Source organism: Phalaenopsis equestris, unplaced genomic scaffold (assembly GCF_001263595.1).
Source record: "Phalaenopsis equestris unplaced genomic scaffold, ASM126359v1 Scaffold000052, whole genome shotgun sequence".
Classification (NCBI taxonomy): domain Eukaryota; kingdom Viridiplantae; phylum Streptophyta; class Magnoliopsida; order Asparagales; family Orchidaceae; genus Phalaenopsis; species Phalaenopsis equestris.
In genome coordinates this window covers 99,850-115,708 of record NW_018164494.1, presented here as the reverse complement: position 1 = coordinate 115,708, position 15,859 = coordinate 99,850, and the positions used below count along the sequence as shown (strand labels likewise).

At 34.8% G+C, this 15,859-nt stretch overlaps 1 protein-coding gene across 1 annotated transcript in view; it reads right to left on the bottom strand.

Annotated features, from left to right (window-relative positions):
* LOC110019149 (sphingosine-1-phosphate lyase) overlaps positions 1-15,621 on the bottom strand; it is a 19,215-nt gene extending 3,594 nt beyond the window's left edge. The window contains exons 1-9 of the mRNA XM_020716724.1: positions 15,361-15,621; positions 15,225-15,270; positions 14,088-14,239; positions 13,914-13,973; positions 10,760-10,984; positions 10,537-10,678; positions 9,409-9,459; positions 9,188-9,279; positions 4,950-5,076 (exon numbers count right to left, since the gene is read on the bottom strand). Coding sequence (XP_020572383.1) covers positions 4,950-5,076; positions 9,188-9,279; positions 9,409-9,459; positions 10,537-10,678; positions 10,760-10,984; positions 13,914-13,973; positions 14,088-14,239; positions 15,225-15,270; positions 15,361-15,551 — 1,086 coding nt within the window. The 5' untranslated portion in view covers positions 15,552-15,621. The remainder of the gene's footprint in view (positions 1-4,949; positions 5,077-9,187; positions 9,280-9,408; positions 9,460-10,536; positions 10,679-10,759; positions 10,985-13,913; positions 13,974-14,087; positions 14,240-15,224; positions 15,271-15,360) is intronic.
* Between the last annotated feature and the right edge of the window lie 238 nt (positions 15,622-15,859).

Here is a 15,859-nt window from a genome sequence, read left to right as displayed (position 1 = left end):
CATAAGAAGGAATGCAACACTCTTTGCTGTTTTGGGCTGCAGCAGAACAGGAAGAAAAACAGAAAAAGGCTGCTGTTCTGAGTGGCTGCAGAAGAGAAAGGCGATGTGGATAAATGTGGGAATGCGGAAGGGTTGAGGGAGGACAATTACAACCTCGGGAGCAAGATAGAGCCGGGGCACCACTCGAACCCTCGGATACAGCCCTAGACAGTAAACGAAAACATCGGGGGCAGTCCTGAACAACACAACCCAAAAACAGAAATTCCTAAAAACCTAATGCCACATAAATAAGTTTCATAAAAGTAGATTATCTAATTTGAAAGGAATGGAAAAAAAGGGAACTTACTAAAATAAGAAATATATAATAATAGAAAAGAGAAATAGCAGCTGTTTCTCACGTGCTTGCGGATTTGGAAACCACAATACCAATGAAGAAACAGGATCGCGGGATCCAGAAAGGTCCTAACTGTAGCATATTACATGCAAGGGGCATCGCAGGTGCTACCATCCTGATGCTTCCGCGTCATTCTTCTTGGGAAGGGGGAGCTTAGTCTTCTTCCCATGAAGATTCTCGAACCAATCTACCAAACATGATAAAGTAATTATCTTGATATGTCTAAGGTAACTCCACTACAAAATCTATGCTCTTATCCATTCTAGATAATACTGAAACACACACATCATTCCAAGGACAGTCAGATAAAAAAATCATCATTTTTGGACAAAAACAAAGCTGAAATTGCACATGAACGGGTATCCTCACAAACTAAGGCTTGAGTAATTAAATGTGTAACCTGCTTCTCCCATTTCTTGTACTCAACCCATCAAATAAACATGTCTTTCAAGAGGAACAAACTCTAAGTCACATCTATGGCATGTTGGATTACACTCAATGGAAACCACTCAGGAGAAAGATCATGTTCTTCTCTAGAAGGACTTGAATCCCACTATAAGATGTTCTTTCCCACAAAGTTCCTGAAGTGAATTCGAACGTGTGGGTCATCCCTCTTGTTTGATCATTTGTCGATGAGTACACTGTCAAACTGAAATTAATACCCAAATAGTTCGATATAATCTTCCAAAAATAGCTCAAAAGCTACTCATCCTTGACATGTTGGACCTTTTTCAGTAAGGGCAATCATTGGGTAGATTATGTATATGAAACTTTTGAATACTCTTATCCGGGGTTGACATCTGTCTAGTATCGGTTCCTTGAAATCATGTCCCTAAAAATCAACCAATATAAATTATGTTGGAGTGTCTCTCATAAAAGCAGATTGAATAACAGACATCTCTTCTAGTATCGGTTCCTTGAAATCATGACACTCAAAAACAACCAATATAAATTATGTTTGAGTGTCTCTCATAAAAGAAAATTGAATAACAGAGATCTCTCTCTCATTAGTTGGAGGCTAGTACTCCTTTGCATCCTCATCATCTTCAGTCTTTGTTTTGTCATTTTCCATTTCCTCAAATGCTTGTTGCTAAATGAAAAAGACCATAATCTTGTTTGGGCAATCTGATGCGCTGTGCCTAAAACTGTGGCACTTAACGCACTTCATAGATGGGACGGATTTAGGAATGTTTGTTGGCTCAACCTGTTCTCCATTCAAAACTAGTTCTACTCAAGCGGGTTTGGCTTGAATGTGCCATTGGGTGTACTATTTCTGCTTGATCTTGAGGTTGAACTCTACCCGTCAGATGTGCCGATCTCTTGGTGATGTTCCTGTAACTGGTGAAGTCTCATGAATGTAGCCTGCATGTAATGTGTGGGTAGAAACTTGCGCTGCATCTCCCCTTTTATCTTGGACAAGGTTGTGATTTTGTCTTTTCTCTGACGTTGGAAAAGGTGCTTCAAATATTTCCACCACAACAAGACGCTCTTTTTTAAAATAATGGGGGGAGACATTTTTTCCTTTCCATCTTGTGGAATATTCCTGTATTCAAAGAACTACTCCAATACCTGAAGCCACTCGATGAATTCTTCCGTTTCCTCGTGACTGTCAAAATATGGTAAATCCACCTTTACTTTCATATCATAATTTCTCCTATGATATTCCATGTCAAATCTTTGGGTTGTGGTTCTTCACCCTTTCGATCTAAAAAATCATCATTATGGCTATGGGTGACCCTTTCAGATTGTTTCCTCATGAAAACCACAAGCCTCTGTTGCAGTTGAAGAAATTCCTACTGCATATTTTTAATAAAAAGTTTAGGGACATCTTTTTGAGGATTTTTTATAAGCAACTTTATGTCTCTTCAACCTGATTAGGTTTTTGATAATTGTCTTCTTGGTGGCATAGCTAGAGCTTAGGCTTGAGAAGGTGGAAGAGGGGGTGTGTGAGGGCGATTTTGGGTGGAAAATAAAAAACAAATAGGTGGCTGATTTAAAAATCCATGAAGAAGGGTTTTAGGTGGAATTTGGGTTAGGTATTCGCAGACATAAGAAAACATAGGATAAGACTAGAGTTAGACTGACTCTAATACCAAATGATACCAAAGGTTTAAAAAAACGATAGAAAATAAATACTACCCAAAATCCTTTTTATCTGACAATAACTTGGAGTCACGCGCATCTAAAGCACCTTTTACTAAAATGCATGCAGTCGTATGTAAGCCCAGAGCAATAGCATGATGAACTGATAGAAAATAAATACTACCCAAATTCCTTTTTATCTGACAATAACTTGGAGCCACGCGCATCTAAAGCACTTTTTACTAAAATCCATGCAGTCGTATGTAAGCCCATAGCAATAGCATGATGAACCAAGAAATCTCCCGGCCCTATTGTTAAGAAAAGTGATTACTACTCTCATAAATAGCATTCTCCAAGCAAACAAACATAAATAGGATATTACAACAACAAGGCACTAACTCGCGGTAGATTTGGATCAAGGGTAGTGGAGGTGGTCAGTGAGGGTCTGGAAGGTGGCTTGATGGTGGACGAGGTTGTTAGCAGGCTGAAAACAACAAAGCAGCGATTTCCCAAATTTCGAACAGTAAGCACGCAACAACGATCGATGTGAAATAACTGTCCTGGATGATGGCAGCAAGAGGAAGTGGAGGCTGTAAGTGTGGAGGGTTGGAACAATAGAAAAGTGGCGACTCTTTGTTGTTCTGAACAACAACAACAAAGGAGGGTTGAAACAGTGGTGACAACAAGGATGGAGGGCTATACAGTGGCATCAACAAGGATGGAGGGCTATACAGTGAAGGGCTGGATAGCAGCGGCAGCGAAGATGGTGTGACAGGCCAAACTCTGACCCATCAATGTATTTTTGCTTTGGCCTACGAACCTTATGATTCTGCCCTGCTGGTCTAACTTCCTAGGAGGTCACCCATCATAGGAGTGCTCCAGGACGAGCACGTTTAACTTGACACCAAAAGGTGCCTCGATGTTTAATTGTTCGACTTTAATCAACTTAAGGGGTTTCACAATCTCCCCCCACTTAAGTAATTGATGTTCTCGCGAGTGCTCTATACACAAAATCATCCATAAGATAGATAAGATTCTACAAGTGGCCAATACAAATTCAAGAGGTGGCCCCACCATTTAGTACTTTGTCCCATCTTGGGTTCAAGAGGTGGCTCACATGGCATAACAATTTGTTTTGTATAAAACTTAGTTCCCATTTTCCGACTGGTGTTATCCTTTGAAACTAATTTAGTCACGACCCGACTTAATATAACCTATATAAAATAATAGATTATATCAGGTTAGTATATAACAGATACTTAGCCCAAGCTTTATATGGAAAAAATTTCTTTAATCTTCTAATTTATATTATACAAAGCCAATAAATTATCATCACATTTTTCTTTGTATACATCAAAACTGTTTACATACAAATAAATTGTATTTTGTGATTATGATAGATCTGTATATTTTGTTGACGTTTTTAGAAAATTATGATCATTATATATAAATATTTTGGATGCAAACAGTTCTGATGTATACAAAGAAAAATGTGATGTCGATGACCTTTTGCTTTATTTTATATAATTATTGATAATTTAGTTGCTTTGTGTATTAAAATTAGAAGTTAAAAGAAACTCTTTCAAAATAGATCTTAAGTAAAATAAATATTATGTGCTCGACCTGATATAATCTATTATCATATATATGTTATATTAGGTTAGATAGTGACAGCTTGAATACCTTATAAAAACAGAATTTGTGACAGCCTGAACTTTCACCTATCAAGGTATTGCTCACTTTGGCCTAACAGTCTTACGGTTCTGCCTCGTTGGTGTAACTTCCCAGGATGTCACCCATCCTAGAGTGCTCCATGATGAGCACACTTCACTTCGGAGATTCAATAAAATTCCATCATTACACTAAAAAGACGTCTCGATGTTTAAGATTTTGGCATCAATCTAATTAAGGGGATTCACAAATGGAGGGCTATAACAGTGAGAAGCTGTAGGAAAATTAGTAAAAGACAGTTATTCTTGGAAAAAAAATATATCAGTTGCTTATCCCCCGCTTGCGGATTCTGAAGCTGTGATACCCGCACAGAAATGAAATTGCGGGATCCCAAAAGGTCGCCACTGTAGTTGATTACTCACCAGGAGGATTGCACATCCTGCCATCCTGAAGCTCCCATGTCAAGCATCAAGTAAATAATTACCAAGGTAAACATTTACTTAAAATTATGACTGCCACAACTTAAATAATGATTAACCGGCTTGGAAAAAAAAAGCAGATTTATTCATGGGCTCTAAAGGTGTCCTGTGTGAATGAAAAAACCATAAAATAACATGGGTAAAAAGAAAAGCAAAATGTTGTCCAACAAAACCACGTGATCCACGTCAAAGAGAAAAACATCACCATTTTTCTCTCACATTTTAAATTTAATAGATTTGATATTTTTTTGCAATCAAGTATTAATAGAAAATAAAGCAGAAGTCGTTAGATTCTAAAAAGTTCCAATGATAGTGTGCATTACCTTTCTAATTTCATGATTTCTGTACAGAACTACACTGGTGCCCTTTGGACCTAATCCATATTTGTGAACATCTGCTGAGATTGACGTAACTCCTTTGACGGAAAAATCAAAAGGTGGAATTGGGTACCTAAAATCAAAGAGTATTTACTAATAAATGAATTATATAGCCTGTTAAATAAAAAAATTATGTAATTTTAGGAATAATCCATTTACTTAAACATATACAACAAAATGAAGGATCAGCCAATACTAGAAATTAGGATATAAGGATATGAAGATGTCTAAGAGCATGCAAAAGAAACAAGAAAACAGCGTTTTCTAGCCGTGTATCAAGCACCAAAGCTAAAAATTATACCAAAGGCGTCAAAATTTAATAACAAGGATATCTTACATGGCGCACACAGAAAAATCCATTCAAAAGAAAAGGAATTATTCGGCAAAAATTAACATGATTCTGTTAAGCGATCCAACATGAGTATAGTGGATGAGTATTTTCCACGTTTAACTTGGAAAGATTTTCCTGATTTTAACCATCAATGCAAGCCTAAACCAATCAATTTAGACAAGAAAAAAACCTGCTTGTTTTTCAAGAAATTTATAAATGCTCATAAATTCAAATCACGCTAGTGCTCATTTGTGTGAGCGCTTGGACAAGTAAGAAGTAGGTGGCAGTTGCCAAAAGTAGAAGAAGATTTCAGGGCTATGGACCCCGTGAGTTTTTTGAATAAGTGCGACTAAGAAAATTATAAAAGATATAAAATGGCCATATTAAAAAACCAATGATGATGACCTGAGACAACCAATCTACAATCAGGTATCATCATTATTAAAAATTCTAGTAACCATAATCAGACTAGACATATCTAATTGATAGACACTTCATAAAATAAAATAAAAATCCAAATAATTTAGATCTCCAAGAAAATATCAAATGGTTGGTGTTGAGAAAATTAGGGCGAAGAAAAACAGTAACGACACAAATAAAAAAGAACACAGAGATTTAACGAGGTTCGGCAAAGATGCCTACGTCCTCAGGAGCAGAGCAACGAGTTCTTTTCAATATTCTGGAAAAGGATTTACAGAATAGAGGATCCAACTCTCTCAAAGACCTAAGGGGATCCAACTCTCTCAAAAACCTAGGATTACAAACAGGTCTATTTATAATCCTTGAGTAAGCCCTACAGTACAATATGTAATTAACAAATTACCCCTGTACCGTATAGCCCCAACCCATATAACGTAACTTCCCGATTTGGGCAGATTCTTTCGCTCCGCTCCGCTCCGCTTCGTTCCAGCGTCTGTCCCTATATGGTATATGAGTCATACCATAACAAATTACCTTTGTACCGTATAGCCCCAACTCATATAACGTAACTTCCCAATTTGGACAGATTTTTTCTCTCTGCTCCGCTCCGCTTTGTTCTCGCATCTGTCCCTATATGGCATAAGATCTCCACCTTGACGAATATCCAACCCCTTAGGAGAAAAGATACCTGGGAGTTACACCTGCACCAATGTGGGTTAGGCCATCATGCTTCTGCTGTGCCTCGTTGATCTCAACCCACTAAATTCCAAGAGACACATCTCTTCAATTCCAAGAGACATCGCTTCATTCCAAGAGACTCCAAATCCTGGTATTATGAGTCATACCTAACAGTTGGTGTTATCACTAAGGCTATTAATCAAATAAAATTTCACATCCTTAATTCTAAGCTAAAAATGATTGATATATATACATAGCTTGAAGGGAAGGGCGAAAATTCTAGACTCACTCAAAGCAATGAACGTCCACCTTTCATAAAATTGAAAGGATTCATGGCTACCAACATTATGGAACCCAAACCAAAATATGGTGAAGGGGCAGACAACAGTGTTAAAAGTGTTAAAGGCTAATGCTAAGTTTCAATAACCTATTCTGAAAAATGTTATAAACATGGTAGCAAACAATCCATCCATCTTAGAAATTGAACCAGTTGGAGCATTAATTTCTTCATTCATTTATTCTCTACTGTGACTCTAAGATTGCATGCTTAATAAGAAACTTGGATTACCTAGTCACTTATTTCCATATGAAGGAAACGAATATTAATAATTTATTTTACAATATTTGTAAATACTTTTTCTTTTTCTCCCACATGTTAGTCAACCTTTGGTTCTCATACTGGGATGGATATATATATATATATATATATATATATATATATATATCTGCATATATATATATATATATATATATCAGAAACCTTGATTCTAGCCGCTTTCTTCCATAGAAAGGAAAAGAATATTACACATTTATTTTACAACATTTGTGCTTTAGTTTTTTCTTGTTTACCCGCATGGTTAGTTATCCATTGTTTCACAAATTGGACCATGTATCCTATAGTAGATATATATGACCATGACCATCCATCCAATCAAACCATTCTTCTTTCCCAATTAGAGTAATTCTATGCCATTAATTGTGCAAATTCCACTCAATGTTGAAATCTTCTTGCTCAACTTTCAAACATATCGACTTTAGATACCTTTTAATGTATTATTCTTTAACATTATTTCTGTGAAGCGTCAACTGCTCTCCACTATACATGCTTAGCACACCCAAGTCCATTTTTGTTATGCTTACCTTCGACATTTCATAGCTTTACAAATGAACCTGCTGTCCACTCTTCTTGAAACAGAAGAAAACATTTTAATAAACACTAAAGAAAAAGTGTTCACAATCGTATGAACATCATTTTAAATTATGAATGACAAAATTAGTTCTTGTGCATGGATTAATGCATACAGAAGTTCCACGTCGTTCTTGGTCGTTCTTGATCGAAAATAATGATCGAGATCGCGACGTAAAGGAATTTTGCACCGTTGCACGGTCGAGTCAGGTGTTGTCAGATTCTGAGGATTACAAATCGACAATGATAACAGAAGTTCAAAAAAATTCTATCACATCGACTAGTTCCAGTAATTCTGAAACTGCATCACCTCGCCCTACACTCATATCAAATGAGTATTAACCCCATAACTTACATCCATATATCATACTGACAAAACACAACCAACATAACTACCTCGAGTGGGCTCAGACCATAAAATTGGCAATATATTGAAGAGGTATTGTTAGATATTTAACGGCTTTAATTTCAAAAAATACTGTTGTTGATCTGAATATGAAAAAATGATAGTCCAAAAATTCCTGGTTATGCCTTAGCTCGTCAACTCCATGGAACCTAACATATAAAAGACGCATCTTTACTAGGAGCATAGCAATGACTATTTTATTATTAGGGTGAAGGAATTCTCACAACTACAATTTCATAAATATAATAAACAATAAAGTTTTAGACTTTGAAACACCTTTTGATGTTTAAAAAAAAAATACAAAAAATTGGCTCTTATCTTCCTTGCCTCTATACAGTATCAATAACAAAACTAAAGCAATATCCAATGAAGATAGCTAAAAAGCTAGTTGATCAATAAGTCTTTCCGAATTATTTAAAATTATAACTACATAATCCAGTCATCGTTATTCTCCTAGTTAAGATCAGCTTTAGAAATTTCAATTCTTTATTCAATCCTATTGAATTTTGCATGTTAAATTATTTTTCAAAGAATTCCTTTTCACGATTTCTATTCACACAATATTTGGTCATTCTTCTAACTTCATAATCCTTCCATACATGAGTACTGAAGAGTAAACCCTCTTGATTTTCATAGAATCTAGATGTGGTAGTAAGGTACAAGCAAATTTGTGTGCAGTTTTCGCAAATTGGTGAAGCATCACAAGATAAACAGCATTTGAAAAGACATACGAATAAAGGTGGGCTTCTTTCACAGATAAAGCTACAGCTAATATCAGAAATTTCTTGAAATGATAATTTCATGCATAGATACTACTTCGTATAATGCTTGTAAACAATTTCCATAAACTAAAATCTTAATAAGACCAAATAAATGTGATGTTCTAGAAATCCAAAACAGATAAAGAGATCATAAACACCTTTCCAAATAGCTAAATTAAAAACATTTACTTCCTACTACCTTGTACTATTTTGTATGAAGCCCTTCCACAATCCTTAATTATAAAACGATTATAAGTGATATCCCAGAGTAACTCTTTTTTACTAAACTTAATTATTATAAATGATCAAAATAATGTATATTTTCAAATTTGACTGAACCTAAAACACGATGCAAATTTAAGTTTCAGGAAGACAACTAAATACAAATTCTGCAAAACATACCCAAGCTTTCTAGCAAATGGCAATACAAATCCACCAAGGCAAAGATCAACGTGCAAGCAAACACCATGGCAAGATGCCAAGTCCCCAAGCTCCTATTTATAGTTGAGTTCACAGCAACATATAAAAAAAAGTAATGAGAAAATAAATTTCTGAAGATACTTTTTATGTAGATGAATTCATAGATAAGCTGAGGATTTTGAAGGAAGACAAGCATGTCATACTTCAATAGGATCAATGACACCATGTGGGAATCCTGGTGCAGACCCAATAATCTGCAAGACAAGGAAATAAACGAATAGTTAAATACTATTTCACCAAGTAAAACTAGGGTAGAGTAAGAACATATGCTAAACATTGTTGTACTAATGTAATAACGGCCCTTCAAAAAATAAAGTTTAAATCAATAGCAAAGGTATAAATCGAAGTTAACAATGGTTAGATATACTTGTGCTAAATAAGCACGACTTGCTTTCTCGATAAAAACATCGAACACTTAAAAGCTTTTGCACATGGGTATTTAATCAATACTAAATTGAAACTAGAAATCACGCCATTACAAGTTAGGCACACATCAGAAAATACATTCACAGGCAAATTTCAAAGATTACCAGCACTTCCAAAGATGTCAGCAACATAAGCTAACCTAACTAAAAACATTCCTCTAACTAAATCATACATTGTTTTAGTCTAAAAATTTGATTATGTTGGAGAAATGACAGGCTTTGGTAAAGTTGATTAAGTGACTGACGATTGGCTCAAAGCACTATACAAAACCATTCAGGTTGTAGCACTCCTGATAACAAAATGCATAGGAGCACTTTTTAAAAGGATTTGAGCTAATTACAGTAAACAGGAAGGAAGTTCGCTTATATTTAATTCCTAAAAATGAGAGCAAGTAAGGCTATCTAAGAATCCGAACTTCAAACTTCCGGAGCCTGAAAACATGAGGAAGTAAGGAGAGATAAAGAGCCCAATTATTGTCTGTTCCACATGATGCTTGGTCATACTATCGAAGAAAGTTTCACTTTCAAAATTGGCTAGAGAGAAATCACAATGATGAAACCATAATAATTCCTAGAGAATATCTAAATGAACCAAAAAAAGGGTAGTGTTTTTTTTTTTTTGGGTGAAGACATAGAACAAATTGAATTGACCCTTACGCAGAAACAGAAGGCTAGAAAATAGTCCCACCCAAAAACACCATCAAAAGCTACCATCACACCTTACATGAAAGAGATACCGTTGAAATAACTATTAAAGACATAAACAATACTACATAACACAGCAATAGATAGGCTTGTATTTTTCTGACAATCATGCGTGCGGAACAAAGACTATTGAGCACTTACCAAAATGGTGTTCCTATTAATGCTTCGCCTGATAGCTTTAACATCTGCAACAAATTCTTTATTAACAGGAACACGTCGCACCTTAATATTAAAGTATTGTGCAGCCTTATCATATGCCGAATGTGCAGATTCTGCTATTATCCTGAGGTTACGTCAACAGATTAATAAGAAATCATAATTTTATAATTAAAAAAATAAATAAACTTCCAGGCACACAACTAACATTTCTGGTTTTGTAATTCCCTTTTTAGCTTTCATAAAATCTCTTGATGATTTAACAGCTAAAAGTATACTTTCAGTTCCACCAGATGTCATGTTTCCACATATTTGCCCTCCTGATTCTTTTTCTTTACTTCCAAGGAGTGCAGCAGTCATAGCGACAACTTCAGCTTCAAACTTCGCCACACTTCGAAATACATCCTGATGTAATGGATTGGTGTGCGAAAACCTGAAATGGGTATTTAATGCTATAACCTCTAATAAAAAGTGGTATAGGAACAGTAAACATTACAACAAATTCCTACTTTAAATAGATGTAGAAGTCCAATAGCCCAAGAAAAACATAAGTATGAAGCTGTCCAACAACTTGATGACAGAATAGAATAATTCTTTACCAATTTCATAAAAGAACCAGCTTATCAATTATGAGAAAAAAAAAAGGATGAAGAATATTTTATGCCCATTTAAAGATCATAAACACCTAATCATTTGTTTTGATGAAGGAAAGAGTTAGCTGTAATTATAGAATGCAAAAAAAGAAAAAAACCAAACTATTTGATTAAGCTAAAACAGAATGAAAGGTCCAGAGAATGAATTTTTCAAAAAAGAATTAAAGCACGAAATAGCACACCTCACTAGTTTTCGATGAGAGAACTTCGACATTTGGAAATTTAGTTAGTAAAGAGATGGTAGTAAATATAACATAAAAATTTAAAAATCACATTTATTACAGCAACTTCATGGAAATACGTATTAAAAAACAAAAGGAAGAAAGGCTATATGCAAAGTGGTCCAATCCTAATTCAGAGAAACGCTAAATTTAAAATCAAGTTAAGCTTGAGTATTTCTAGATACTTAACTTCTTATTTTGCTGTAAAGCACATTTTTTTTTCTTTCCCTTTCTTCTTTTTCCTATTTTTTTCAAGTTAATCACAGCCGGACAGATATTCACATCACTAAGTTTCTTGCTAGTTATGCATTTAAAATTTTTTAGCTGCATAATTACCTAAATCATTTTCTAGGACTAGAGTTTTGCTTTAAAAAATGGCATTGATTAGAAACTCAGGAGAGCTTTATAATCATATTCTGCTAAGTGAAATCTTTTACCCCATAGATTTTGCATCTTATGTTAAAAATAAAAAATAAAAAAATATAAACTTCCACTCTTATATTGGTTGGTCATTGCTGTTTAACACAACCGTAAATATGTTTTCATACGAGGGCATAATCATACATCTTTTCCCAGTCAAAAGAATGCATGCCAGTATATAAAACATGATAAGAAAGGCATTCCATCATTATGGTATTGCTTGAAAACTTTTAAGGGATATCGTAAAACATGAAACTCATAAGATAGAGTCATCTAATAACGATTTTGAAGAATAATATGTTTTACAAATTAGATAGTACTCATTGGGAGTGAGTGAAAATTAAGGATTTGTAATGCTGACCTCAAATAGATAGGATAGAGCTAATGATGATGAAAATGACAAGTCATAAATTTCTCTATAAATTTAAAAAGTGCTCCAGAGTTCTATCCTCCAAAATTAAATCTTATACCAATTAATTATTAATTAAGTCCTAAAAAATGAATTTAACCGATACAATGCTTGATCAATAGAAAGGATAAATTCATATAGCTAGAGCAAGTTGAAAGCTGCTTGAAAATTAGCAACATAAAAAAATTAGTAACAACAAATTTATTTAAACTAACATATTGCATAAAGCAAAGAAAAAAAAAAAACTGCAAGAGAGAATTTCTAGAGCAATGAGGAGAATTTTTGAGGAATGATGTATCAATAAATATGATCTTATAAGAACAAAATACATTGAGAACTGCTATGTTCATGCTTTCTTATTTATCTTTTGTTGAGCTTAACAAAAAATGAAAGAGGAATTGATTTTTAAAATCAAGCTTAAGCTTGCATATTTATTTATTTATAAAGCTTGATCTATAATCATGCTTTAAGGAAATCTATCAAAATTATAATGTCTAATATTTAAAGTTTAATTATCGTATATAGATAATTAAATAATTATTAATTAAAAATAGTCATCTTCAATTAGTATGTTTACACAATGTTTTAATATTCAACATTTAAATGTTAAGAAAATAAAAAATTATTTTAATAGAACGATATAATGAGTGCTCATCATACTTATATTTAAAATCTACTTAATACATTTATGAGGCTAGAAGAACATAAATTCATGTACTGGAGCACAACAAATTATAACTGCGAGAATACTACCCTTTATGTGACCAATCATATAACTAAAAAACAGTGACTTAGGCTCAGGTGTTATTGTATGGAGTCTGATTGTGTTGTTCAAAGTTCACTTAAAGCTTTGGAGTAACACTGGAAGGGGCTTAGGAGCAGCACTGGAAGCGACCAACAAGAACCAGTGCCTAAGGGACACCCCAACACTTGGTACCAGGCGCTCAACCAAATGTTCTAGGACACGAGTGTTTGGAAAGGTAGTGACTTGGAGAGGCATAGCGGCGAGCAGGAGCATATTTTCAGTATTTAGGAAGCAGGTGTTTGGAAACTCAGTCCTCAAGACATGTGATCTACAGCCAAAAAGAATTCGAGCAGTTTAGACATTAAAGTCCTCAATGTGAATTTTAGAGGAGTTATTGATAGTGCACAAACAAGGGTGAAAAACAAAATGAGCAGTGCATGTAGATGAGCATTCTGAGTTCTGTGGGTGGATTTCTATAATTTCTCGTGTGATTGAGAGGAGCATTTGTAAGTTCAAAGATTGTAGAAAGAATTTGAGTATAGTGTAATCTGTACATTTCTTCTCATTTCATATTGAATTTCTTGGTGTGGTGTTGCTCCATCGTTTTATTCATTCTCGGTTTTTCCAATGTTAAATTTTTTTGTTCTTATTTTTGCGTTTCTTGTTCGTGCACTTTTGTTCAAGTGTTTACCTTGGATCTCTCGAATCAGTATTTTTCCATAGATCTAGAGGATTGCATATCCCCAACATAAGGTTTAACTAAGATCAACATCTATAAAACAAAGATAAATAACCGAAATATAGGTAGTAGTTGCAAGGATGTTTAAGCTTGAATGAATCAAGCGAATTAATTTATAATAATGATAAAAACTTGCTGGTTTATCATATGATAATTTAGACTTCATCTTACTAACATTGAGTATGCCTCATTTGTCAAAGAAAAATGGCCCTCGCTTTGACTTCCACCAATATAGCTGAAATACATCAGAAGAAGAAAACAGCTAAGAATATCCTATAATATGAAATGCATAATAGTGAAAGGAAAAAGATATCATTATTTAAAAATTTCTTCAGCATCCCAAACATACATTGTCCCAGAGCATTTGCCTTTCCAATCTTCATCTTTACATTTTGCCCCTTCTAGCTTCTCCAGAACTTCCTTCCCTAGTCCAATACTTGGCAAAGCAGTTATCCAGTCATCCCTGTTAGATTTGTTGCTAGATTGTAGTTTCTCCACTGCCTGAAGAACTTATTCAGTACAATTTCAACGAAGCAAATGATGCAATTTTTTTATGCATTCCACAACATTACAAAAGGATTATACAGCTTCTTAAATTTGTCAAATAAAACTGTTCTACAACAGTCAAGATGCAAATTAACCATCATTTGCATTTCTTAATTCTTAGATGTATGCTCTTTCGACTACTCCAAGTTGTAGACCATTCATAATGGCTTAAACTTATGTCCTCCACAGCAATTATCATTTGTAGAATATTACAAAATTGATCGGATAATCCTTGTCAAAAATGCCAGATGGTTTTCCATCTCCAAAGCCCCCAAAAATTTAACAGTTTGATAACATATTCTCATATTTTGAGGGCTGTTCTGAAAACACAATGCATCAAGCTGACTTTCTAAAACAGAAATTGTCCTGTTCACAAAATATTAGCAATACAGGATTTTTACTTGGGACCCATTTATTAACTTGATGTTTGAAAGGACGCTTCGTAAAATAATTAAATTTCCCAAATCCATCATTTGGTTCAGTAATCTCGGAAATAAACACGGATTTAAAGCTCCAGAATTCCTCCCAAATGTAACAAGTTCATACTCTAAAATATGTTTTTAATGTATAGAAATCGGCATGAATCTATGACACATTTAATTTATCATTTAAACTTTTCGGCACCACAATAGATAATTTTTTTAGAAGAGACAAGGTGTTTCGATCTTTTTTCAACATAGCATAACCAACTAGATACGTCATCAACTGAAAGCAGATAACTCCTATGTATGTCAGCACAGGTGTTTCGATCTTTTTTCAACATAGCATAAACAACTAGATACGCCATCAACTGAAAGCAGATAACTCCTATGTATGTCAGTTAAACCTCCAAAGCAGCAAGAATTATCGAGTAATAACCCTCAATTTCAACTTGGCCTCAATTGAGCCTGTGTAAAAAATGAAATCGGATTGAAAACAATACAAAAAGCCAACAACTGACCTTCTTCTTCTCGGATTCAATGCGGCTCCTGACGCTCGGAATCAAACTGCTCCAATCGAGAGAATCCAACGCAAGAAATCAGCAAAAACAACCAAAATCAACCAAGCAAATTCAAAATAGCGACGCAAGGACTCACGTCACGGAGCTCATTATGAAGCCTATCACCACCGCTTTGATACCCCTATCCTGAATTGCGCTCAGGAGGGAGTGAAGAGCTCTGGCAACTACAAGCGCAAGTAAAGGAACAGAGAGGAGGGCGATTGGCTCATACTGCGAGAGGAACAAGTTCGCCGATTGCCGGAGTTGCTGCAAAGTATTCTCCATCATCGGCGATAAGATTCCGATGCGAGCCTGCCCGAGGTGGATCCGTGAAAGCTTAGACGAGAAGAGCTTTAAAGTTATATAGGATCGGGTCCAAGGCGAAGAAGATTACTCTACCTCGGCCTATTTACCCGCGTCTTCTAGAAGCACAGTGCCTTCACGCTACATGTGAAACCGGTGAGCTTACCGCCATGAAATTTATATAAACTAGCATTCATAACTAAGGCAGTATGATTCGAAGTTGACGTATATTGTTTCCTTTGGAAGGAGGGTTTACATACAAACCACTTTGCATATTAACTTCAAAATATATA